Source organism: Dromiciops gliroides, chromosome 1 (genome assembly GCF_019393635.1).
Source record: "Dromiciops gliroides isolate mDroGli1 chromosome 1, mDroGli1.pri, whole genome shotgun sequence".
NCBI classification, from domain to species: Eukaryota; Metazoa; Chordata; class Mammalia; order Microbiotheria; family Microbiotheriidae; genus Dromiciops; species Dromiciops gliroides.
In genome coordinates this window covers 761380347-761407829 of record NC_057861.1, presented here as the reverse complement: position 1 = coordinate 761407829, position 27483 = coordinate 761380347, and the positions used below count along the sequence as shown (strand labels likewise).

General features: G+C 51.2%; 1 protein-coding gene across 2 annotated transcripts in view; it reads right to left on the bottom strand.

Annotated features, from left to right (window-relative positions):
• Nucleotides 1–26487, bottom strand: part of DCLK3 (doublecortin like kinase 3) — a 42626-nt gene extending 16139 nt beyond the window's left edge. Inside the window, exons 1-2 of one of the 2 annotated variants that reach the window (XM_043978652.1) lie at nt 26176–26487; nt 423–2308 (exon numbers count right to left, since the gene is read on the bottom strand). In XM_043978652.1, coding sequence (XP_043834587.1) covers nt 423–2308; nt 26176–26251 — 1962 coding nt within the window. In that variant the 5' untranslated portion in view covers nt 26252–26487. The remainder of the gene's footprint in view (nt 1–422; nt 2309–26175) is intronic. The other variant, XM_043978653.1, reaches the window with a different exon arrangement.
• Nucleotides 26488–27483: the final 996 nt, after the last annotated feature.

Here is a 27483-nt window from a genome sequence, read left to right as displayed (position 1 = left end):
AGAAGAGAGGCAGCAGAGGCAATAGTTGAGTGTTGGTCAGACTTAGAGTCAGGAACCCGGGTTCAAATACTGCCTCTACCACTAACAAACTGAGTTATCATGGATAAGTCATTTTCCTTCTCGAGCCTAAGCGTCCTCGTCTGTAACTGGGGCTACCTCTAGTGCCTCCCTCAAAGGGACGTTGGAAGGACCAATGAGGTGATGAGTGGAAAGCTCCGTTGGAAACACTATTTCCTATTATTCCAAGGAAGGGCTGTGGGGGAAAGATAACTGAGAAATGGTAGTGATCCCCCCCCAAGTTAAAAGCATGAACAAAACGCCTTCTGGCCTGGGGCCCCCCACAGAGCACGGGCCTCCCCTGGCTGCCTGCCCGGTAGCCACCCCCCCAAAGTCTGTGCCCCGCGCCCCGGCTCTAGACTCACCAGGAGGTTTTCCGGCTTGAGGTCGCGGTGGACGATCCTCTTGTCATGCATGTGCACCAGCGCCCGGCCCAAGTCGGTGATCATGCAGGCAGCATCCTGCTCACTGAACTTCACGTGCTCCAGGATGGCGTCAAAGAGGTCCCCGCCCCGCACATACTCCAGGATCAGGAAGATTTGGGCGGCGGTCTCGTACACCTCGTGCAGCTTCACGATGTTGGGGTGCGAGAGGCTGCGGATAATGAAGATCTCACTGTCCACCATGTCTTCCTTGCCCTTCAGTTTGGACTTGTCGATGATCTTCATGGCGTAAGCTCGCTGGCTGGCCAGGTGCCTGCACTCCTTGACCACGGCGAAATTCCCATCCCCGATGACCTTGCCCACTTCGTAATGAGCCTCCACATTGGCCTTGCTGCCGTCGGCCAGTCTCAGCTTCTTGCCCGCCGCCTGGCCCGGCTTGGGCTCCTCCACGGAGAGCTTCGCTTCCTTGTCTGGCCTGCTCAGGGCCCCCTCCCCAGGCGCCTGTCGCCGGCCTCCCTGGAGGCAGCCCCGCTGACCCCTGTCTTCCCGCTCCGCTTCAGGGCCTCTCGGCGGCCTCTCTGCTGAGGCCTGGCGCTCCCGCAGCAGCCAGCCACTCTGTCTAGCTCGGAGGCCGCTCCGCGGATCTCCCTGCGGGGGCGCGCCCTCTGGGATGGGCTGAGCTTCAGCGCCTTCCCTCCTGCCTCTGGCGGCGGCTGGTCCCGGTGCTGGAGCTGGCTCGGCACGCTCGTGCGCTTCCAAGTCCCTCCTCTCTTTCTTGTCCGCCATTCTGGGGGGCCTCTCCAGCTCCAGGCTGGGGGCCCTGGGGCTGTCCCTCCAGCTGGCGCCCTTCCCCCAGACTTCGTCCCCAGTTGGAGACGTGCCCCACAGGGGTCCTCTGCAACTCTTCATCCTCACCATCCTTTCTGGCTGACCCCTGGGGCCCTTGCCCAGGTCCAGCTCGCTGCTGCCCAGAGACAGCTCGGGCAGCCTCTGCCGCTGCGGAGTGCTCCGCAGGGCCCTCTCTTGTTTGCACTTCTCACACCGGATCATCTCACCCGAACTCTTGTCCAGCGGGCTGTCTCGGTGCTTCTCTCCATTGGGCGGGGCCTCCTCTTGTCCCACCTTCCGGTCTGGCTTGGCATGATGTTCAGGGCCCCACTTCTTCTGGGTCCGCAGTCTCTCCTCGGCCCCTGGCTGGAGTTCAGCCTTCCCCTCGGGCTTGGGGCCCACCTTGGGGAAGGAGGCCTGGCTGCGGCTCTTAGGGCCCTCTGCGTCCCCAAGGAGCTGTTCGGCCTTCAAGGCCTTGCTGTGCGGCCTGCTCTTCAGCCGAGGAGAAGGTGCCCAGCTGTGCTGAGTCAGCGTCAGGGCCCGCGGCTTGCCCAGAGATAGCTCCTCCATGGCCGTCTGAATGCTCTTCAGGGTCAGTGGCTCTCTTCCCATGGCAATAAAGGCGTCTCCTTCCCGGAAGAAGTCTGACACGCTCTTGACTTCCTTGCCTTTCAGACTGTACAGCTTCCTTACCCGGTCATTCTTCCAGCGAGGGAAGCCCAGGGCTTCTGAGATGTCAGCCACCAGCTGCTCAAAGGTCTGCACTGACCTCCTGTTTAGCAGCAGGGTGATTTTCCTGAGAGGGGGGCCCCCCGGCTTCACCACCGTCACCACCCTGGGCTTCATGACGCTGTTCTCCGCGTGGATGGGATGGAAGCCACTCTGGGGGCTGAACACAGGGCACACAGATCTCTGAGCCCCTACCAGTGGTTTTCCACAGAGGCCTCCTCGACCACTGGGCACAGAGGAACCCTGCAGCCGTCTCTCTGTTATTCTTGAGCTCAAGTACTTTAAAGAATGGTCAAGGCCTCCCCGGTGTCCTGAAACAAAGAAAAGGAAACTAGGTTGTCATTCAAGGCTTATTCCAAAAATACTCTTGTTTTCAGTGACCAGGGGAAGCCTCTTTTCCTCCTGTCCCCTCTGTGGCTGCTGCACTTTGGAAGTCTAAGACTTTACGGGCAGCTGGGGGGGGGGGAAGGGTTGGCATTAAGATTCCCAGATTCCTCAAACCCCCAACCCCAACCACCAACCAGAAGAGCCCTAAAGCCAATTCAGCCTCCTTGGCCTCTCCCAGATATAGGTTCTTCTGGTCATCACACAGGGGATCTGGACAGGCTCTATCTTCAAGGGTCCTCCCTTCATAAGTCCTATGCCTGTAAGAACAGTATCAACAGAGGGAGTGTGGCCAACATACCTGAAGATCCTACACACCAATGGCAATATGTGAGCCCACTCTCCCCACCCCACAGTCAGCACCCTGTGAGAGAGAAACACCAACAGACTCCTCCTCTTGACTTCCATAGAAGTCAGGCCAGGGTTCCAGGGAGACCTATGACCTCAGCTTCAAGGACTCTTCAGGCTCACCACCATTGTTGTCATCATCGCTGTCACCTTAGCCATCATCAATGCTAACACTGATATAGCACTTCAGGGGCTGCAAAGCCCCTTATAAATATTATCTTGTATGTGTGACCTGCATCTGAAACATTCTAAAATGACTTCCAGTGATTTTAGATATATAAACATAGGTATTTGGGAAGCATGATGGCTACTATAGAAAAGCTAGGAATAAAATAGATGCCCCACTGATGGGGAAACAAATTGTGGCTGTGATGAACATAATAGATTGAACCATCATATTTAACAAACATGAGGAATTCAGAGAAACATGGAGACACCATGGCTGCCAAGGCACAGGATCACAGAGACTTTGGAAAATTTTCCTACATAAGAAAGAATCCTTGGCTGAACAGTTAGCTAACATTTTTAAAACATTTTTATTTAAAGTTTTGAGTTTCAAATTCTATCCTTCCTTCTCTCCCTGAGATGGTAAACAATTAGATATAGGTTATACCTGTGAAAGTATGTAAAACATTTCCATATTGGTCATTTTATACAAGAAGACTCAAATACAAAAATAAAATAAAGTGGGAAAATTGCACGCTTCAGCCTGTATTCAATCAATACCAGTTCTTTCTCTGGAGATGGATAGCATGCTTCATCATTTGTTCTTCAGGATTGTCTTGGATCACTGGATTGCTGAGAATAGCTGAGTCCTTCACGGTTCTTCATCAAACAATATTGTTGTCATTGCACAACATTCCCCTGGTTCTGCTCACTTCACTATGCATCAGTTCATATAAGTCTTTCCAGGTTTTTCTGAAATCATCCTGCTTGTCATTTGTTATGGCACAATAATATTCCATTACAATCGTATGCCACAGCTTGTTCAGCCATTCCCTTTTTTTTTTTTTTTTACGGGGCAATGGGGCCAAGTGACTTGCCCAGAGTCACACAGCTACTAAGTGTCAAGTGTCTGAGGCCAGACCTGAACTCAGGAACTCCTGAATCCAGGGCCGGTGCTCCATCCACTGCACCACCTAGCTGCCCCGAGCCATTCCCTTTTCATTTTCAGTTCTTAGCCACCACAGAAAGAGCTGCTATAAATATTTTTTGTACAAATAGGTCCTTTTCCCTTTTTTATGTCTTGGAGATATATACCTATCAGTAGTTCCCAGAGCTGGAGATGGAAAGGAAGGAGACACAGGGTCAAAGGGTACACAGAGTTTTATAGCCCTTTGAGCATAGTTCCAAATCATTTTCCAGAATGGTTGGATGACTTCACAACTCCACCAATAGTGCATTAGTGTACAAGTTTTCCCATATCCCCTCCAACATGCAACATTTTTCTTTTTGTCATATTAGCCAATCTTATAGGTGCAAAGTGTTACTTCAGAGTTGTTTTAATTTGCATTTCTCTGATCAATAGTGATTTAGAGCATTTTTTGATTTCTTTGTCTGAAAACTGCCCATTCATATCCTTTGACCATTTATCAGCTGGGGAATAACTTGTGTCTTTATAAATTTTATTCAGTTCTCTATATATTTGAGAAATGAGGCCTTTATCAGAGATACTTGTTGCAAAAAATTTCCCCATTTTCTGCTTTCTTTATAATTCTGGTTACATTGGCTTTGTTTGTGCAAAACCTTATTAATTTTATATAATCATTTTTTACATTTTATAATGCTTTCTATATCTCCTTTGGTCCTAAATTCTTCCCTTATCCATAAATCTGACAGATAAACTATTTCATACACTCTCATTTTGCTTATGGTATCACCTTTATGTGTAAATCATGTACTAATTTTGACCTTATTTTAGTATACAGTGTGAGATGTTGGTCTGTACCTAGTTTCTGCCATACTTTTGGAACAAAACTCATTATGTGACAAAAACTGCTGGGAAAACTGGAAAACAGTATGGCAGAAACTAGGTACAGACCAACATCTCACACTGTATACTAATGAACCAGAGGGGTGGCAGCAGCAATAATCAGGGTCATAGCCATAGTGATAATAGTAATAATAGCTAACATTTGAATGGCACTCTAAGGTCTGCAAAGAGTTTTCCAAATATTAAATCATTTGGCAAAAGAAAACAAATATTAAATCATTTGATTCTCACAACAACCCTGGGAAGTAGGTGTTATTATGATAATGCCTATCTTACAGTTCATGAAACTGAGACAGACAAGTACTGACTTGTTCAGGTTTCCACAGCTATTAGGTGTATGGGTCAGGATTTGAACTCAGGTCTTCCTGACTCTAAGTCCAGCCATCTTACCTACTGTGCTACCTAATTGAAGAGCTGAACATCTACAGCTGTTGAAAGGAATTCAGGGCACTAGTTCATCCTTCCCCTGTTTCCTAAGAGCATAGAGGTAACTGGCTACAAGCCCCATCCAGCCTATGCCTCATTTAAATGTTGTTCTGGTCTTCTTTATTACTAGGTACTAATAATAAATTGTTAGGCCATTAATAATGATTTTGTCTGAGTCTCAACTAAAATCCCATCTTTTGCAGGAAGCTTTCCCTAACCCTACTTGATTCTAGTGCCTTTTCTCTGTTGATTATTTCCTATTTATCCCGTATAGAACTTGCTTCATATATATTTGTTTGCATGTTGTCTCCCCCATTAGATGGTGAGGCCCCTGAGGTCAGTGTCTTTTGCCTCTTTTTGTATTCCCAGCACTTAGTACAGGGCCTGGCTCAACTTAACAAGTGTTCCTTGATTGACTGACCTGTGCTTATAAATTTGGTTGAAATGAAAAGGAAGGAAACTAACTTAAGGATGAAACTTCCCAAATGTTGCTTCTTTGTGGGTGCTGAACCAATTAAAGGGACTTTCTGGAATTTTGGCAATTTCTGAGAGTATTGCAGGGCTTGCCCTGCCTAGACTACTTTGAACCTGGTGGGAGAAAGATTTCAAGATGCACCAGTAGCAGACTAAGGAGTGAGAGTCAGGAGTATGTGCCCCTGAATGTACTGTTCATAGTCTAGCAAGGCACACTCTCACCTCACAGGCGTCTCCAAATGAGTGGAGAAAGTGGGACCCATAGAAGAGTCTGCACAGTGTCACCAGTGACGGAAGCAATAGCAACCCCAAGAAGCCATCCAGCTCTGATAAATTCTCATAAACTCTCTGGGTCCCCAGGAACGGACAAAGAAATCTTTTCTCCTCTTGGTAGAAGACTGCAGATGTGGAAGGAATCATACCTTGCTGCAAGTGCAGAAGACTAGTGGAAGGACTTGCTTCCATGAATTTGGGGTCTAATTTGGTCTGATGTTGGGGGGGGGCAGGGAAAGGAGAAATGGCCATGTATTGAAACAAACAGCAACCCAAGGTGTGGCTTTTCTAAAAGGTGTGGCTCCAACACCAATATACTCATATGGGTAACGAGATGCACCCAGCATGGTTGGGGAAACTCTTCAAATTCATCCCATTCAACCTTCTCATTTCACATGGGGGCCCTGAAAAAAAAAAGGAAGGGATTTGTTCAAGGTCATCCACTTAGAAAATGGCAGAGCCAAGGCCACTTCTATAACAGCCCTGCCTCTTCAAAGTTAGGTAGATGCCGTTTTGAAAATGTGTCCCATGTAGACACCAACACCTACTCAGTGATGCAGTAAGCGGACCCTTGCTATGACGGCATGGCGCCTGGAAACAGAAGACAAGACTGCAAGGTACAAGTGACTCATGAAGCTCTGGTGCCACTTCAGTTCATGCTCTGCCTGCTTCCTGTCACCCAACTGGTATCTGCCTGAAGATCAGAAGCGACAAGTGATAGTAGCCTTGCGTCACACTCCATTGATGCCAAGACTTTGGGTTCACAGCAGGCAGTCACGACAGAATTCTGGGCCCAGCCCTGGGGAGCAGAAAGTGACTACACTGAGCTGTTAATTTACTAGAAAGAGAGAGGACACATTTTCCATTCACAGGAAAATAGTAAAAAGTAACTTAGACAAAGTATTGAATGATGAACTCAGGATGCAGAATGAGGCATGGATTCTTTGGACATGGTCAATGTGGAAATTCATTTTACTTGACTGTACTTATTTGTTATGAGAATTTGTTTTTCCATTTATTCTCTTGGAGCAGAGAAGGTGGGAAGGAAAGAAAATATTTTTTTCATTGAAAAAAATAAAATTGAATTAAAAAAAAATTAACCAAAGTTTAAACTAAGTGTTACTACAACACGCCTCGTTGTTCACAGGACTTCACAGACATGTCAAGAACTTGGAATTTAATAAAGCAGAAGCCAGGAAAAGAACAGTATATGTTTCCATAGAGTTTTAAGGTCTGCAGAGTCCGTTATGAATATGATTTTGTCCCATCCATGCAACAACCCTGAGATATAGAAGCTATCATTATTCCTATTTGACAGATGAGGAAACAGAGGTGGGCATTCTCATTGTCCCCATTTCACAGGACCATCTGAAGAACCTCTCCCAGTTAGCTCCCAAGTGGACCCTGGCATGAAGGAACTTCTGGAAGTAAAGTAGTAGCTCTCTACACCCTGAGAGTCCTGGGAGGACCTGGCCAGTGCAGGAAGGCTTCTGGCCAGGCACCAGGGAAAGAGGATGTCGGACTGTGAGCTATGCCCAAGACCCAAGCGGTTGTTGAGGACAGACAACCAGTGGGAAATGAGGGGGACCTGCTTGCTGAGCAAACTCATGCTCAAGGCCCAAGAACAGGAGAGGAATCGAGGGGAAGGCCTCCCGTCCACCGTCCTCTACAACACCAGAATGCTGAAGCCCCTTCCTGCCAGGCTGGGAAGGGCCAAACACAGGGGCCTCATTCTGCTTGCTGGGAGCCATGGTCGGCACAGAAGACAATGGGCGGCCCCTGTAGGTGCCAACTCTGAGTGGCCATGAGAGGGACAGAGGGCCCCCTGTGAGCGACCATAAACTCTGAAAAGGCTCAATCTGTGTTCTCTGGCCTATAAACCACTTTTCTTTCAACGTTTGCTCATTGTGAACTTGCCAGGTGGGGAGGGGGGAAGTGACCAGTCACTGGATGATGTCACCAAGTACCCAGAAGACCTGGGTTCAAATCCTGCCTCTGACACATTATAGTTGTTCGATCCTTGGCAGGTCCCTCAGCCGCTCAGTACTCTGGCACTTGGCTCGGAGACTCAGTTGTAAAGAAGGTGTTGGCTTCCATTGGCAGAGACCTTCCTCCCCCATGAGTTTCCTAAACCAGTGAAGTCACAGATCCAGTTCCTGTCTTGTACACATATAGATGTGCAAATGTCTATGCATTTATACACAGGGAAAAATCATATAGGTCACATGACTTGGGTACTAGCCAGAATTCTTGGGGGAGGGGAGACCGTTGAGCGAATGTCCAGAACAACAAAGGATTGTTCTCATTTTACAGAGAAGAAAATAGACAGAGGCCGGGCAAGACTCCCACAGTTGGTGAGTGTTGGAGCTGAGCCTCAACCCAGCCCCCACTCACAGCCCTACCTCTGCCACAAACCCAGCACACACCCTCCTAATCTACACTGCCCCTCCCTTGGCTGTGTGAGTAAGCAGAGTTTGACGTTAGATCATAACAAGTTATGGGCAACACATCCAAAGAGGAGATGTAGGGAGACATCGCTCTCTCTGGATCTCACAGGACTCTCTGGGCAAAATCTGTCATTATTATTAACTCATCCCTGGCCCAACTCCCTCACTGCCTTGGCCAAAGGAGGCACCACTATCATGGTTCAAGGAGTTAATGAATGAATGATTGAATGAGTGAGTGAGTGAGTGAGTGAGTGAGTGAGTGAGTGAGTGAGTGAGTGAATGAGAAGCATTTATAAAGCCCTGACCGTGACTCTGTTGCCCAGTGCTAGGGATACAAATACAAAAGTGAGAGTTGGCATCATAATGGTGGAGACAGCCCATGTAGGGAAGTGGTGGCCAAAGAAGGGAGTCACAAGGATGAGAAAGTCAGTTAACACACAGTCTCCAAAGGCAGAAGTCATGATGAATCGATTGTAGTTCCCAGAGCTGGAGATGGAAAGGAAGGAGACAAGGAGAGGGGCAGGGGGGACAGTGGCTGGGGTTGAGGGGCCATAGTCCCAGGAAGCACCCCAATAAAAGTGCAGCTCCTCCCAGGCATGGCCAAGCCAAGCCTTCTCTCACCAAGACCTGTTTTGTGCTCTCATTTTTCTGTATCCCCCTCCTTTTCCCTAGTAGAATCTGCTTATGACACGGGAAAGAGGAGCATGGGGAGGCAGGACTCCCATAATGTGCAGGGATTGTGGGGCCAAAAGTCACAAAGCAGTCTGATGTGTTAATAACTTTTTGAAAAATATTATTCTTTATTTTTTGCCATTTATGAGATTTGATTTTCCACCTGTAATGTAAATCCATGTCCTATATATGCTGTATGTGACGGCATGGTATTTTACATTAAAAACAAAAAATAAAGGAGGTCCACTAAATATTGGCCACTTTTGGCCCAGCCTGTACTTGCTTTGTCGGTGGTCCCTCTGTCTCATCCCATGTTCTCCCATCCATATCTCTCACTCCTGCCAATGTTTTCTCCCTAACCTATATATCTGGCTGTGTCTTTGGATTGTGTTAACCACTGTTTACCAAACAGAAAAAGAACACTTCCACTTAATATTGAGGCTTATTGCGGGGTATGGCCCTTGACACACTCTCCCTTCCCACCAAAAGAGACGTCTCACCACTTCTGGTCTCAGCCCCTTTGCCCTTGTGCCTGCTGGCTCCAGGATGGATCTAATCCTTCCACCCAGCTAAATGAATCAGGTGGGGGAAACTAGGTGGTACAGTGGATAAAGCAGTGACCCTGGATTCAGAAGGATCTGAGTTCAAACCCAGACTCAGACACTTGACACTTACTAGCTGTGCGACCCCAGGCAAATCACTTTAACCCTCATTGCCCTGCAAAAACAAACAAACAAATGAATGAATGAATGGACTAATTAATTAATTAGTGAGTGAATGAATAAATAAATAGATGACTAGATAGATAAATGGATGAATCAGGCAACCAGAAATAAGCCAGAAAAAGTGGAATTTGGGGCTACTATAACTCATGAAGCCCCCTGTAAAGTCATGGAGGTCATGGAAGGACATGGAGCCTCTGGCCCTTTGGGTAAGCCAAGAACAATGCTGTAAGCAGGGACCTCAGGAAGGCTGGAGGTTCATCTGGACTTGACCCTTCTGTGCTGGGCTCTAAGAGACAAGAGGAAGAGCCCTCTCCACATCCCTCTGCCAGCAGCCCAGGAGGGACTGAGGAACAGCAAGAAGGGGAGAAATGGGTCTAGAGTCGTAGCTGGAGGAGGGAGGGGCTGCCTCTTCACCCTGTCTCTGAAGCCCAGTGGGGATTGAGTCCTTCATAACCACCACTCCAGACATTCAGACTTTCCCTTTGAACACGAACCCCAAGGCTCTAAACTCTGTGTGGATGCATCAACGCTTGAAGGCAGGGCACACATTCCTCTTCTGGGTGTCCCCCTCACAGTACCCACCATGGCACTGGGCACCCAAGAGTTGTTGTTAAATGTCCAAACCAGACTTCCGGCTGGGATGTGACACATGAGAAACTGGCCCAAGCTCCCCTCTCACAGCCACAAATAACCAAAGGGCTGGTCCCTGCTGGACACCTCCCGGACCCCAGAAATAGACTGAACTAGCCTGGAAGAAACGGAACACACCCTGCTCACCTGGAGTAATGTCCGTGCCCAAGGCACTGGGGGCACAGTGCTGCCCTTGAGAAGGGCCCCCCAGCCACCCTCTATGACCAGGTTGCATCTTCCTGGGATTCCCATAAAATGTTCTGGTAATGGAAGCAAAGGTCCTCAAGGGGCCAATGTAAAGGCATGGAGCCACAGGCTTTCAGAGCGGAAGGGAGCCCAGAGACCATCTGGTCCAAAGGATCCCATGGCATCTCGGTCTGTGCTTGAATTCGAGGGGTGATGGGGAGCTCATTCCTCCTAAGGCAGTATTTCCAGTCTCCTAACAGGGTCTTAATGATTTCTTCTTTCTTTTTTTGGTGGGGCAATGGGGGTTAAGTGACTTGCCCAGGGTCACACAGCTAGTAAATGTCAAGGGTCAGAGGCTGGATTTGAACTCAGGTCCTCCTGAATCCAGGGCCGGTGCTTTTATCCACTGCACCACCTAGCTGCCTCCTGATTTCTTCTTTCTTGACAAAGCATAAGTATGCCTTGTCAAAATGACAATAAATCAAGTAGGACTTTTTGAATGGATGGATGGATAGGAAGAAAGCTGAGGGAGTCGGCAAGGGAGGTGACAACCTCAGTAGCAGCATCCCCGTGCACAGGACAGCCCAAGTCTGGTCTGCTCTGAAACAGACAGAGACATAGCTGAGAGTCCCTCCACAGAAGGCATTCTCAGCTGCCTAGTGCTTCTGCATGGGAAAGAGGCTGATTGACGAGGATTTCGGTGACGGATGGATTGGTAGGAGCTGGGGGCGACATCAAGATAAATGAGAAAACCCAGGCTCCCAGACATTTCCAGCTGGAAACTAGAGGGGCTGGCTCCATTTACTGAGAGAAAAGCAACATTAAAGTAGCTACAGAAAATAAGCCAATGCAGGGCAGCAGAGAGAGGGTCTCACTCCGAGCCAGGAAGACCTGGGTTCCAGTCCTACCACAGATACTCATTGGCTTCAGGATCATGGATGAATCACTAAGCTACTTGAGCCTCTGTTTCCTCCAGACACCCCCAAAGGGATGTTGAGGCCAAATGAGATCATGCATGTAAAAAGCTCTGTGAATGTCAAGGGGTTATCTTAAGGTTTTCTTACATAATCGCTTTGTGTGTATTTGGAAAGCACGGATTAAACAACATGAAAATTAAACTTTGGAAAGATTATAATAAGAGCTGACATTTATATTGCACTTTAAGGCCAGCAAAGCATTCATAACCACCCTGGGAGGGAGTCGCTTTGATCATGCCCACCTTACAGATGAGGAAATTGGTCACATGACATCGCCAGAGTCTCACAGCTAGCTAATAAGTGTCATACTCAGGTCTTCCTGATGCTAGGTCCGGCACTCTCTCCACAGTACTATTTAGCATCTGGAAAAGCTGAGTAGATCTTAGAATGGGACTGACCAATAAAAGCCACAGGGGCCAGAGGGCACAGTGGGTAGAGAGCAGCTTTCCAATGAAGGGTCCTCACCAGGGTGTCAGTTCACCTCTCACACAGTATGGGCAAGTCACGTCACAGCGCAGAGAAGAGGCCAGTCGGTGTGGGAAGGGGGAACTTCCTCACTAGGAGTTCTCTATGCCAATGATCTCATGGACTCAGACCCCCAAAAGAAAGAAGAGCAAGATCTTCTCTTCCCTTTTTTCTCTGACCAACTTCACATTATCCACTGGTCCAAGCCTTAAAGGGGCATGTGAGAATTTTCTAATTCTCTCCTTCATAGAAAACAGTTATTGGCTGAAGTTATTTTCCAATACAGTCCCCAAAGTCCATTTATTAAGTGCCTACTGTGTGCAAGGCACCAAGCAAGGTGCCAGGGATGAAAAAATAATCCACCCTGGAAATCATGCTGGGCTAAGCCCGGCACAAAGCTGATTTTCAGCATGTGAAGAAATACACCTCTTTGCCTTTTCCGGGCCATTTTGTTTTCTTCTGTTCCAATTCAAAGCCAGCAGGATCTTCCTCGGGACTGGAAAAATGAATGGGCAGAGCTAACTCCTAGCCCCCATAACTGTTTATTTGGATTGGTGCCCACCCGAGCCTGGCAGGTCAATGACCATTTGGTGAGAAAAGACCATTTCCTGAGTGAGGGCCAGGATCTGCTCCTCTAATGGGGTTATAGGGCTCACAGGCCATCCCTGCAGAGTGCTGGACTTGGAGGCAGGAGGGCAATGTGTCCTCCCTGTGACACTGACCAGATGCGTGACACTAGACAAGTCATTTATACTCTCTCCGCAATGACCAGTTTGGATGCTGGGAGCATCAGGGGGGTCTATGGCTGTGTTGTAAAATACCATGAGCGCTAAACAAACACCAACTATTGTGATTGCCACGAGGCCCTTTTCCCAGTGGCTCCTTTCAGGTCCCCAGGCATCGGACACTTATTTCTCTTACCTGTGAACTTTGTATCTTCATGTCAGGATATTCCCATGGTCCCTCACCCTAGGTCAGTCACTCACAAAGCATCTGCCCCATTAGGACTCAGAGCGTCCTCACAATTCGTGCTTCTTTCTTTGCTTTGACTGATAGATGGATGGATTTCAAAGTCTCATTGCCTCCTGGCTCTTCTGCTATGCCCCAGGGGCTGATGCATTTAAATATTTAATTCACTATTTCAGCCACTCAGGCATACAGACGATCTCACGTCCTGCCTCATTTATTAACCGCTGTATTTTGGAAAGAATATATTTAAACTGCTTTCTTCATCATCCAGGCTTTCTATCACTCTGCTCCCACCTACCCGTCTTGTCTTTTCTCCCCCGATTTTCTCACTCCCTTCCTCTGCACTAGTCATGCACACCTTCCATCTGCTCATTTTCTCTTTTTCCTCACTTCCTGTTCTGGGCCATCTGATTTTTTCCAGGACCCTCAACAGCTTCACACACATTAATGCCAAATGAATCATCCTAAAACACAAACCTGACCATGTCACTCCCCTTCTCAGAGACCTACCATGGCTCCCCATTGCTTCCAAGGTAAAATGGTCATGTTGGCATTCACAATCCAGCACCCACTGACCCTTCCAGACACCCCTTCATCCACTTTGCCTTCCAGCCAAACTGACTACTAGCTGTTCTCCAATTCAGCCTTCCCTCTTCCAGCTCAGTCCCTTTGCACTGGCTGTCCCCTATGCCCAGCATGTCACCCCTCCTTGTGACCCCCTAGTGAACTCCCTGCTCCCTTCAATGCTCCAATCAAGTGCAACATCCTACCAGAAATCTTTCCTCATCACCCTAGGGGCTACCTTGTGTTTCCAAGGTGTGAACCTGTTGTTTCTACCCATAGAATGTAGGCCACTTGAGGGCAGGGGCTGATGGGTTTTCCTATCTCCAGAACCTCTCACTGTGCCTTGTTCATAGGAGGAACTTCACACGTATTTTTGTCACATTTGGATGCCTCCCTACACTGCTCTCTCCCTTCTACCTTGTTCACTCCCATCATCTTCACACTATTCTCAGAAGACCATTGATGCCAAGCTGACTGAGAATGAAGGTACCACTTTCACCTTCCCATCGTCTCCCACCTTTTCCCCTCGAAAGTGTTTCTCATCCTGTGTCTTATTTGTTGTTCAACCTAATCAGAGGGACAGGTGCCCATTTCTGATTTGGTGGGTTTGGTAAAGGAGGAATGTCCAAAAAGACATTCTAGGGGTCCAGGTGGACCACAACCTGGCTTCTTATACTATCATATTTACAAATTGATGACTTCAGTGCTATTCATTCTACTGTGAATGTTTTGCTGATAATATTTAACTGAAAGCAGGTGTTTCCCAGGACTGCCTGCCTCCTTTCTATCCACTTAACTCAGGTGGGCCAGTTGGTCTCTCACTGGGTGAGAGGGACAGAGGGAGCAGGAATACATGGGCTGAATCCCAGTCACTTTAAGGATGTGAACTCACAGGACTGGGATCCTGCCCACAGTGAGTGAACCCACATCTCTCCAGAGCCCTGCGGTTGCAACAGAGTTTCTATTCTAGGGGCCACGTTCTAGCAAGTACATTGTTAAGCTGGATGGTTGCCAAGGAAGGTGAACCTAATGGGGAGAGGAAGACATGGGAGGCAGGGGATAGCACAATGTCCAGATAGAAGGAACCCTGGATTGAGGCTCAGAGGAGGACCTGGATTCCAATCCCAGCCCTGCCCCTTAGCATGGGTGGGGCTCTGCACAAGTCACTCAACCACCCTGCACCTGCCTGCTCACCTGTAAAGTGAGGGGCCGAGGCTAGATGGGTGCTAAGGCCCCTTCCAGATCGAAATCGGGCTAGGATTGGTTGGGCCAAATGGGCATGTTTCAAATGGAGAAGCAAAGACTCAGGAAGGATATGAGAGGGGCCCTCGAGTGGAAGAGGGATTCGATGTGCTCTGCTTGGCCTCAGGGGACAGAACCAGGGGCCACGGAGGCAGGCTGCAAAGAGGCGCCATTTGACCCAATGTAAGAAAACCTTCCCCAACAATCAGAGCCGTCCCGAGTGGAGCCGCTGCCTTCTCCACCCCCACAGGTCCGCAAGTACAGGCTGAATGCCCACGTGGTGGGTGTGTCATCACCAAGGTCCCCACAGGCTCTGAGGATCTGATGGCAGCCGCCCGTTGTGCCTGTCCCCTGCAGAAACACCAGCTCCAAACCCAAGTCACACTGCCAAGGAGAGAATCCTGCTGGAGAGCCTTGTCATGGCTGAGACTAAAGGGTGGGGACCAGGAAACAGTCCAGTGATGGCCGACGGGACATGCTGGACTGGAAAGGTCATCCACCTTCCTGGGGCCCGCTGGGCCAGAAGCACCGAGCATTGTTTTTCCAGGCTCTGAGAGGGAGATGAGTCACTGAGCCTTGGAAGCAAGGGACCTCGGAGAGGCCATGGCAGGGCAGTATCGGTGCTGCTCCTTCCTCACGAAGCCTCAGCACTTCTACCCTGGACAGCTCCAGAGGCCCCTGGAGCCCAGTCAAGCACAGCTACCCAACCCAGGCACTGCCCCAGCCCCATCCTCGCAGCTCAATAATGAGTCTCACATGATTTAACTTCCTCCTCACTGTTAAACACGTCAGCATCTCCAGAGACAAGACCAGGCCTTTAAAGATGCCTGGGGAGGAGAAGCTTCAAAAACCCCTCCCAACCCTGCCCCCAGCCCCAAGTGTGTAGAGTCCAGAAGAAAAGACAGAGATGCGGGGAGAACTTACTTCTCTGTCTGGAAGTCAACAGCTTTGACCATTTGGTGCCCAAACAAATGTTAATATTCTTGGACTCCGGAAACTGAGGCTAAACTTTGACCCACACACTAGCCCAGCCCTGCACCCACCTCCTTGCGGCACTCACCAGCATGTGGCAGTGCTGAGGTGCACCAGCCTGAAAGATGCCAACTACAAAGGTCTGACACCTCAGAGAGCCCACAGAAAACTGCCCCAGTGCCAGGGGGCACAGGTAATGAGGGTAGCGCCCCCTGCTTATCTCTCCAATGTCTGAGAGGTCCTCTTCTGGGTCCACAGAAGCATTTCTATCAGTAACTATCACATTAGCCAGGCTGAGGGTCGCTCCCATGCTCCGCCCTACTCTGGATGACATCCCAAGGTGTGTGCTGTGATGGAAGGTGGCAGGGAAGAGGAATCGTGACAAAATGGTCAGAGAACTAAACTGAATGACAAGGAAGAGTCAGATCCTGGGGCTATAGAACTGGAAAGGCTAGTGAGCCACTCTATCCCCCTCATTTTACAAACAAGGAAACTGAGGCCCAGAAAGAGGTCATATGGGTGGTTAGAGGCAAAGCCAGGTCCTGGCCCCTCCCCAGCAAACTGCAGGGAAGTGACTCTGCCACTTACCAGGCTTGGGCAAATCACTGACAATGTCTGAGCCTCAGTTTCTTCTTCTGTAAAATGAAGATAACAATGACAATGGTGTGCTTGCTTCCTGCTTCACGACAGTAAGGATCACTGCAAGTTTCAGACAAACCACACCCTTCCGTATCAGTCATGGAAAGTGTGGCCACCCCCAGACATGCTCATTTTCCTCCCATAAGTCCCTGGAGGGAAGTATAGGATGCCCATGACAGGGCCTCCCTGCTTCAGTTTGGCCAAAGGAAACCCCTGGCATTTGTTTAGTCATTCAATAAGCACTTATCAAGTGCCTACTATGTGCCAAGCACTGGGCCAGGGACAAAGAAAAAATCAAACCCTGTCCTGGGGTGCTCCTGTTGTTAGCTCCTGAAGACAGTCGCTGCTGCCCGTAGGGAGACACTGGCTTCAGAAGAAAAGCAGCCCCAGAAAGCCAAGACTCAAGGAGAAGGAATGCTTTCAAATCTTTATGACAATGTGTGCTCAGAGCTCTGGCCCTGCCTAAGGTGGCCACCGCCATTTGGCCACTGATGAATAGAATGGCTGCTCCCTGTGGGCAGGGACTGTGGGATTCTTGGCTTCTCTGCACCTGGTGGTCAGCGTCTGGCACGCAGTAGGCACTTACTGATTAAGGAATCTGAATCTAAAGTTGGTGGTCTGAGCTTCGCCATCCCCAGGTCATGACAAATGTGAAGCCGTCGGCTCAGGCTGGTGCCCAGGACAGGCCTTCCTAGCCAACAGCAAAGACTCCCCATGTCAAAGCCTCTAGCTTGTCAGTGACAGAGTCACAGTGTCCAAGGCATGGAACCGCCTGAGCCAAGCTGCCTCTGGCTCCCTCAATGAATGAGCTGTCCGCTACTGCCAATCAATTATAGGTCAAAACAGAAGGCTGCCTCTTGAGAGCAGACAGAAAGCAGGAGGCTGAAGAGCCCAGGTGCTATTCCCATGGCCAAGAGGCCCATGTGGAAAGCTGCAACCTCCTGTGTGCCCAAGGAGGCAAAGCTTCTGTTCTGGAGCGTGGGGCTCCATGCCTTGATGTCAATGCCTTTCCTCGGTCAGTCATACCAAGGCCCTCCGGGGCGCCGGAGCCTGAAAATCCTAGGGAAACGAAGGGCAGAGCAGACCCAGAGAAGGAGGGTGGCAGCTCTGTGTGCCCGTGAGGAGGCTGCTCCTGGCAGCCTTCCTAACAGAGATGACGCCATTCCAGACCGGCACGTCACCATGGCACTGGGGAAGACAACCCACCTGCCGAGTGCGTCTCATCCAGCACAGGGCCCCTGGGGGGTGGGCAGCACTGTGGACCAGCCCACTTCTCTGGACAGGCTCCTCTGAAAGCCCCAGAGCTGATTTGGCGCCCATTGGAGCAGACCGCGCTGTCACCCTCGCCCCTAACCCTGGTCTCCGACTCTGAAATCCGTCCTTCAGACCACAGCCTCCCAGCCTCTCTCCCTTCCCAGCCTCACTCCTCCTAGGAGCCATTCTCTTTCCTCTGATGCCTTCATTCCTTCTCTGCTTTCCTACTCCATCACTCCTACCCTCACCTCACCTTCCTCCCTTCACAGACCCCATTGTTGAATGAGCCAAGTATTCTCTCTATCCTTGGCTCACCTTTCCCTTGTCCTCTCATTCTGCCAGTGCTCAACCCTGGATGCCCCCTGACCACCACTGTCCACCCACTGTGCAACAGAACCCACTCAAAGACATGCCATCTCATCACAGCTGGTTCCTCACCATCACCCTGCATAATGTTTATCCCCCGCGTTCCCCACAGCAGCTGTCTCAAAACCTCTCTCTACAGATGTCCTCACCTCCTACTTTACTGAGAAAACTGACACCATTTTCTGTGAGTGCCTGCATCTCCCCGACGTCATCACTCACTCTTTTCTTCAGCCTCGGATAAAGAAGTGGTATTTCTCTTCACCAAGGCTGTTTCCTCTCCTGGTGCCTCCCCTCTCCTCACTCCCACAGGAGCTGATCCCAGCAATTGCTCCCCTCTCATCTCTAGTCTCTCCCTTTCACCATCATTAACAAGAAGCATTAATTAAGTGCCAACTATATACTGAGCTCCAGAGATGCCCTCAGAAAGCTCACAGTCTAGTAGGGGAAACAACATGAAAACAACCAGGCACCAACAAGACCTAGAACAGTATAACTGGGGAAATGTTGTTCATCCTTCATTCTCCAAGAGGACCAGGACATCAGGAGGTGATGTCATCACTTGCAGTGAATTGGATTCAAGTGAGGGAGGGCTGTGCCAAGTCACCAGCCTCACTCTCTCCTCCAGAGCCATCTGGGTTCAGTGGCAAGATAGAGATCAGAATGACTGGAGATGGCACCAGATGGTTGAAGCAATGGGGGTTAAGTGACTTGCCCAGGGTCACACAGCTATTAAGTGTCAAGTGTCTGAGGCAGGATTTGAATTCATGTCCTCCTGACTCCAGGGCCAGTGCTCTATACACTGCACCACCCAGCTGCCCTAACTGGCAAGATCCTCTCAGCGGGGAGGCACTAGCACTGGGGGGAGGGAAACAGGAAAGGCCCCTTGCAGAAGGAATGATTTGAGCTGAATCTTGAGGGAAGCCAGAAAGTGGAGGTGAGGGGGCAGAGCACTCCAGGAGTGGAGGAGAGCAGCACAAAGGGACCATCGGGAAAGGGAGCAGCTTGTGCAGGGAAGAGCAGAAAGGTTCCTCCAGAGGACGGACAGCCAAGTGGAAGGCCAAGGTCGGGCTGGAAGAGGCGCCAGAGGCCAAATGATTTGACACTGGACCTGGAGGTGGTGCTGGAAGAGCCCGGAGCTGACTGGGGAGGGAGCAGGACACCGTCAGTTCTGGTGCAGATCTCTGCTGGGCAAGCGGAGGAAGGTTCAGAGGGAGGGGTGACTTGAAACAACGAGAGAACTCAGTGGTCACGGGAGCCTAGACCTTGAAGGGACCCCAACAACCTTCAGGGATTCCCTATTACCTACAGGATAACTCCTTGGCCTGGCATTGAAGGCCCTCCACAATCTGGATCCCAACCACCTTCCCAGTCTAGTCGCACACACCCCTTTCATAAACGTGTTCTGGGCAAACAACAGTATTCACTGTTCTCTTAGCTCAGCCTCCCATCTCACACTGCTAGGCCTTCACACATGTCTCTGCTTCTCAGAATCCTTGACTTGCTTCAAAGCTGACATCAGGGACCACCAGCTCCACGAAGCCCTCCCTAATGCCCCATCTCAAATGACCTGGTGTTCCTGAGCTGGGGCCATGCTGTGTACTCTGCCCATGACGCCCCCAGGCCTGAAGCTCCCTGCGGGCAGGGCATGTTTAATTGTTGTCTTCGTATCTCGCATGGTCTTGAACAAAATAGGTGTTTCATATATATACGTTCAATTGCCTTGAGTTGAGCATGGCATGGCTTCCAGTGTCCCCATCTCTCCGTCCCAGTCACCTTCACTGGGCCATGCAATATCCCTCCTAAACTCTGGCCACCAAAACTCCCCACAACCCTTCATCTGCAAGCTGCCCCAAGGAGCATGCAGGGGGTGTCCGTCAATCAGTCAATTAACAAGCACCTTCGAAGCAGCGCTCTGTGCCAGGCCCTGTGCTGCCCACGATGCCTCTCCTCATTGGCCCAAGTGCATACTGTGGTTTGTGGCTGCCATGTGGCACTGCTGACTCCTTTGAACTTGCAGATGTCTAGAGCACAGGAACTGCTGTCCAGATACAACTTACTTGGGACGAACTTCTATCATTTCAAACCTCTGTGTCTCTGTCAAATTTCTTCTTGACTTCATTCAGGCTCTAATCATGGTGTGTTAAGATCTTTCTGGATGTAGATTCTTTTGCCCAATTAACTCTCCAGGGCAGCTAGGTGGTGCAATGGATAAAGCACCAGCCCTGGATTCAGGAGGACCTGAGTTCAAATCCAGCCTTAGACACCTGACACTTACTAGCTGTGTGACCCTGGGCAAGTCGCTTAACTCTCATTGCCCCGACAAAAAAAAATCAATTAGCTCTCCCTCCCAGCTTCATGTTGTCTGCAGACTAGCACACACCCAAGCACAGATCTCTGGAGACCCCATTCCAGTGGACATCAAACCATTCAGGATGACTCTTTGGGTCCGCCATTCAAGCACTTCTCTGTCCACTGAAATGTACTCTTATCTAGCCCCTGCCTCAACAGCTTTTCTAGAAGAATAGCAAGAGAGGCTGTCAAGTGCTTTGCTGGTACTAGGCATTACCCTGATCTTTCAGCATAATCATCCTGTCCAAAAAAGCAACGAGGTTAGGCAAGCAGAACCTGTTCTTGGTGAAGTCCCCCTGACTCCTACTGATTGCCATTTCCTTTTTTAAATGCTCACAAACCATGCCTTTGGTAACATGCTGTGAAATCCTCACAGGGATCCAAGTCAAGCTCAGTGGCTTCAAGTTTTCAGACTCCATTCTCTTCCCTTTTCTGAAATCAGGAAAGTCCTTGTCCTTTTCCAGACTAGTTACAAACCTCCCCATCTCCACAATCTCTATTTCTTTGAGTGTTCGCTACCAAAGAGCACACATGGATGATCTTTCTAGATCACTAACAGCCACTTGGCAATCTCATTTGCCGTCTCTTTCAGCCCCATAGGACACAGATCATCAGGGTTGGACACACATATAGTGGTGAACTGGAGCTCTCTTAAAATCTCCTTAGGTGTCTTAGCCATCCACAAGGACCCATCAACCATTTTTGTTCTGCCTTGATGGTCTGTTATTTTCATTGACTCAGAAGATGAAGAAAAATGAGAGAGGTGTAGTTCGGCCTGGTCTCTGTTCTCTACATTCATTGTCCCAGACATCATGAGAAGTAATCCCATCCTCCCTTGACCCTCCCCTCCTAGAGCTCACAAAATGGGGATTGGAGCTTTTCTGTCCCCAGCAATGCCCCCCCAGGCCTTCCTTCAGTCAGCACGCATCCAGGGTTAGGGTGAACGCACCTCTGATGCTATCTCCACAAGGCTGTGTGGCTCTTTGGCATTCGGTCTCCTGCATCTCTTTATAATCTAAGGTAATCCTATTTGTCATGTCAACTTCACTGGGTTGTTGTGACATAAAATGCTTTCTAAGCTTTAGAGTGCTCTGGGAATGCTGCTGATTCATGTATGACTCTCTTTTGGCCAGCTGCACTGTAGCATTCTTTCCCTTTCCAGTCCCTGGATTTCCTGATGTTCCCTAACGTTTCTCGCTGTACATGCCCCTTCATGACCCCTTGGAAGTCCTCTGCTCCTTTCAAAGGAGGCATCCCTTTCCCCAGTGATCTTCCAGCCTTGGTCTCATTCCTGACCCCCAAGTGGCAGTAATCGGGGCTGGGTCAGGTTTGCCTCCTCAGTTAGACTTTCCAGTTCACTTCTCTTGTTGCCCAGACTTCGTCATTCGTGTGTTGTTTCCTTTCTTGGGTTTTTTTTCCCTCTGAATTAATTGTCCTCACTATCTCTACTGTGTAGGTGCTGCTTTCTAGGGCCTCAGGCCATGACAGATGGGTGTGGGCAGCTTTGCCCTCCCCCTCGATACTCAGTTTAAAGCCCCCTTATAATTAGACTAGTAAGACTGAGGCAAAGCACAATTGTATTGGTCCTCATCAGGTACCTGGGCTTTTGGCCAGGAGCCTATCACTCTTAGATTGGAAATTGCATTTCAGAAATCTCTATCCTGTTTTCAGACACCACCTTCTTCACCACCTGTTCCCATCCCCCAGGATCCATTTCTCTCCTCCAAAGCCCCTACCTTCCATTGGCAGCAGTGACAAACCACCACCAGGGACCACAAAGCCTTCAGTTTCTGGGGCAGCACTTCACAATCCTCGGCAAAGTTTCATTGACACCCTCCTTAACTCCCCACAGACAACACATGCAGAAAGGACTCAAAAATATTCTCTCTGCCGACATAGACAAAACCAGGCTGTGTCTACACATCCCAAGTCACGGCCCCTCTCTGGGCCCAGGTGGATGGGGTGGGGTGTATTCACCCATGTCCCTTCAGGTTCCAAAACTGGGATCCAATGGGGACTGGAGGCATTTTCAGGAGATTTTCTTCCCCTTTTGACTTCAATATCCACTTAACCTCCAATAACAGGGTTGGAGATTTTGAGCTGAAAGGGACCAGAGAGGTCACCTACCCCAACCCTCTCATTTTATAGAGCAGAAAGCATTAAATGCCCAGAGACACCAAGTGACTTGCCCATGATCACACAGCTCCCAAGGGAAGAGGCAGATGTGGGGATTTAAACCCAGGTCCCCCAGCTCCAAAGCCAGGACTTTTCCTACTGTGCAGTGGTGCTTCCCCTCCCTCTTCTTGAATTTACCTGCCCTGTACTTGGTAGCTGTTTGGGTTTGACTTACCTTGAATCATTTCTGCTCCCAAAGGCACCTGAGCTGGACCCTCTGTGAAAGGGGAAGCAGTAGGACTGAGCCCTCTGATTCTAGATCCTGGCAGTTTAGGTGATAGGATACACGCTGATCCTTCCAACAGTGGGTCAACCCAAAGGCAAGGTTGTGTTTGGCCTGTCAGTTTGGGCTAAGTCATTTACACCATGTGGAACACGGAGTGACATTTGAAAATTAAATCTCCAGCATCTTCCCTTGGGCCAAGCCATGCTATTTCTTGAGAAAGCAGCAGGCGGGCAGGTTTGGGGCTGGGGTTTGCTCTCCATGACTTTCCTATGCCAGGGCCCCCATCTTACCTGCCGCATGATTCGTCAGAGATGGCTGGCCCTGCTTGCAGGCTGTGTGCTCCCCAGAGCACAGCTGCATATTGCTAGCAAGGCCAGAGGCTTGTTGGGAAGTGGTCCATTTGCGTTCTCCCAAACTGAAGGCAAAGAACATGGCAGAAGCAAAGGAAAGGGGGAGTCTGCAGCAGAAGAACCAAGAACCTCCCCAACCACTGCCTCCTTGGGTTTCGAAAGGGGAAAGGAAAAACCATGCTAGGCACCTGAGGGAAGAGTTCTTCCCAGAAGTCATGGTAGTCAGCCAAACCTGGAGACAGGCTTGGGAGGAGAGAGGAGCACAGTGGGGAGAGGTGACTGAGGCAAAGACTACCAGGTGTTCTGTTTGTCTCACATAGACTTGGCCAGAACCCAACATGCAGCCATCGAACCGATGACCTGTGAGACCTTGAGCGAGTCACTTCACCTCCGCTGGTCTCAGCTTCCTCATTTGTGAGAGGGGAGGAAGGGACTCGATTATCTCTGAGCCCCCCCCCCAATAACTCAATTCTAGGAGTCATTTCTCTCTCGACACATCCATGCCTGCACATCCAGTTCACGCCCAGTCCTGTGTAGGTGACATCAGCTTCAGAGCAGTTCCCACTGGCAGTGGGCCTGAGACAGGCTTGGCCTCCAGTCACCTGAGGGGGCTGGCTCGGATCCAGAAGTAACAGGCCCCTCCAGGCCACGCTTCCCAAAAGCTGTCTAGGGACGAATACTGCTGACTCCTGGGAGGCTTTCCCCAGCCCCTCTGCTCCCCTGCTATGACCAGGGCCAGGAGGCTGTCCGCCGCTGCCCCAGCCCTTTCCTTCCAGCCCCTCTCCAGCACGTGTCCTTCCACACCTTGGAACCAGAGCTTTTGGCCAAGCTTGGGAATGGAGTGACGGAGGGCACCCCATCTGGGCCTCTCCAGCCCCAAATCCACCAGCCAAGTCCTCCTCCTTCACTACCTTTGATACTTCACCGGGCCCATGGCCTGCTCCATGCTGGCACACCCTGCAAGGCCCACATCCAGATTGGACTTTGATTTCTCTTCTTGAATACCTCTAGTCCACATTATCCCATCGAACCTCCACAGGGGCTCCCCCATGTCCCTAAACACTGGGCTCTTCCCTCAGACCTCCAGCTATTTCAGAATCGGCTGGGCTGGGCTGGGCTGGGCTGGGCCGGGCCGGGCTGGGCTGGGCTGCAAAGGTATTGTGTCAAGAATGACTATGGCCCAAGGCCTGGACTGAGCACTAGCTAGGGATTCAAAGAGAAAGCTGCTCCCAAGGAGCTCCGGTTGTAGGCAGACTCGGAGGAGGGTCCTCTTCAGGAGACATGGGAAGACCATGCATTGGCTCACAGGTGCCACAGCATGGTGGATGACAAAGAGCACGTGTGCTTAGGGTCACACCCGACTATCCATTGGTTATCTCTGGGCAAATCCCTTGAGCCCAGTTTCTCTCATCTGTCCAATAAGAGAATTGGATGAGATGACCTAAGAGGTCATCTTAGGTCTCTAAGCCCTGTGACCTTATGGTCCTGGGACCCTTTGCTCCAGGTGCAGAACTTACACAGCACATGTGATTTGACCATCGCACCTCTCTCTGATGCTTTGGTTTGAGACCTCCTGCCCCACTGCCAGGCGGCCCCTCCATTCTAGACTTGGTGGCTACTACGGGCACTTTGCTGGCAGGGGCAAAACCACAAAGCACAGGGTATTTTACAATACTGACCTGCCCCTCCCCTTTCCAACTCAAAGGGAGATAGGACCATATTCCAGTCCTGCTGGGGACAGGATGGGGGCGGGGGGGGGGGGGAAGGCGTTGTGGGAGAGGCAATTCCAAAAATTTACCAAGAGATGACTTCAGAAGTGAAGGCCCTTCCTCACTCCTGCCCCACCCCCCCCACCCCCGACTCGGCAGCTCACACCCAGGGAAGCCTTTCCTTCCTCCCTTTTCATCTTGCTGCTGCACAAGTGTCCTAGGCTAGAGTCTTTTCAAGTCTAAATGAAGCTAGCTTTATGCTCTCTGGGCCTCTCTCTCATTTTCTTCCTGTGGGTTCCTTCGGTTTTTGTCCATCAGGTATTTACTTCATGGTGAGACAAAATGACGTTTAACAGTCACTTAAGGGGCATCTAGGTGGCACAGTGGATAGAGCACCGGCCCTGGAGTCAGGAGGACCTGAGTTCAAATCCGGCCTCAGACACTTGACACTTACTAGCTGTGTGACCCTGGGCAAGTCACTTAACCCCAATTGCTTCACCCAAAAAAAAAAAAGTTGTTTCTATCAACTGAACCAAACAGTCACTTAAAATGCTGAGAGGTACCAGGACACAAACACACACACAAACACACTCCATAGTTCCATAGCCCCCCCTCCCCCTTCCTGGGAAGGAGCTGAAATCCTAACCTCTTTGACCATCCCAACTTCTTCACTGTGGTACTTGTCTGGGTCCCAGATGTCCAGGCTAGTCAGTTAGATGGGGCAGTCCCAGGCCTGGAGATGCCCCTGGGACACCCCACAGTAGCAGACTTAGCCATCACCCAGCTCTTAGTACCCAGCCCCCACCTTCACCATTCCATTTCCTAGACTCCTGGCAACCTCCACCTCTGGGCTCTGGCCAGAGGCAAGAGAGGATTTCTACCGACGACTATCGTTTGGAGCCAGCTCACCAGGGCCCTGGCCTTGCCCAGGTGCCTCCGGCTCTCCCGACGAGCACCGTGGACAGCACCGTGGACAGCACCACAGTCCCCAGCTGGAGTTTCCTCTACCCACCCCATTGTGTGTGTTGGGGGAGGGGGGGAGGCAAGATCCCAAAGGAGAAGAGGTTGGACCAAGGCGCCGGGGTTCTGGGTTGCGGGTCCATGGGTCTGCCTGACACCCACAAAATCATCCCCCCAGGCTTCCTCCCCGGAGTGTTTCTGACGGAGACGGCGCCCAGAACTAAAGGTTTGGAACCCCGCCCTCCTGCCCCGCCCGCCCGGCTGAAAGACCCCACCTGGAGCGAGAATGCCTCCACCCCCGACCCCAACCTGGAGCCTGATCACTCCAGCCCCGGGCCCAGGCTCCCTCCGAGCGGACTAGACTGGATGGAGGCGGCCGCCCTCGAGGTACGGGAGGACTTACCGGGGCCAGGCCGGGGGGCGCCGCCCGGAGGGTGTCCTGGGGCGGGCAGCGAGGGCGGGGGCGGCGCCGCGGGCATGGCGCGACCCTTCCCTACAACCAGGGGCTGCCGGAGCGGGAAGGCTGCTGCGCGGCAGGGGACGCAGAGGTGCCAGCCAGGAGGGAGGCCGCCCGACGGACGCCTACGTGCGCGCGGGGGCGGGCACGGCCTCGACCCAGGGAGCTGGCCTCCTCCAGGGCCCGGGCTGCGGACGATGCCCTGAGCCTCCTTGCCCCCGGGCAGAACGAGGGCAACCGAGATCCTCTTCTTCTTCCTCCTCCTCCTCCTCCTCCTTCTCCTCCTCCTCCTGCAGCTGCTGCTGCTGCTCTTCCTCTACCCCTGCTTCTCCTCCTCCTCTTCCTCTGACGGCTCCGCCCGGAGCACAGCCCTCGGGCCGCGGGAGGGGCACTTAGCAACCGCACCGGCGGCAACAGCCGAGGAGAGGCTCCCTCCTCCTCTCTCCTCTCCTCTGCTCCTGCCTCTCTCCTCTCTCCTCCCTTCTCGCTCCTCCCCGGCGTCCGCCCGCCCGTGGCTCTGCCTTGGAGGGGGCGACTGAGGTCCAGCCCCGCCCTGGGCTGAGGCTTCCACGCCCAGGCCCCCCTCCGCCCCCAACCCCGGCCACACATACACACACACACACACACACCACCTCCCACACGCCGACGACCCTGACACCTGGGAAACCACCCCCAACATCTCCAAGCCCCAGGTCTCCACTGACTGGGACACCAGGGAGATCAAGTCCGCCCCCTCCAAGTCTGGGTCCCACTATGCCCACCCCTGAACGACCTAGACACCTGGGACATCCAGCCCCCCACCCCCACCCCACTACGGAGCACCAGTGCAACGGAGGCAACACCTGGGGAACTTCTTCTCCTGCTGCCCCGCCCTGTCCCAACCCGCTAGACTGATATCCGGCATACCTCCCGACGCCCCGACAGCAAGGTAAGCTTGGCTACACTCAGGGACACCACACCTCGGCCCTATGAGCAGGACACCGGGGCTACACCAGGGAGACTCCAGACTCACACACACGCCCTGGACACTAGTGTGAGCCGGCTACAAGAAGCACCCTAGCCCTAGCGCCATGGCCCAGACATCATGGCTGCACCGAGACCACCCACCCAAGCACGAACACACACGGAACTGAGGTTCCATTTCTCCCTTCATATCCCAGACACCAATGTCCCCTTCCCGGGATCTCCAAATTCCCTTGGGCAGCCAAAGGGGAGGGGCAGATGACAGGATGCCTGGACAGGACCCTTGCCCCT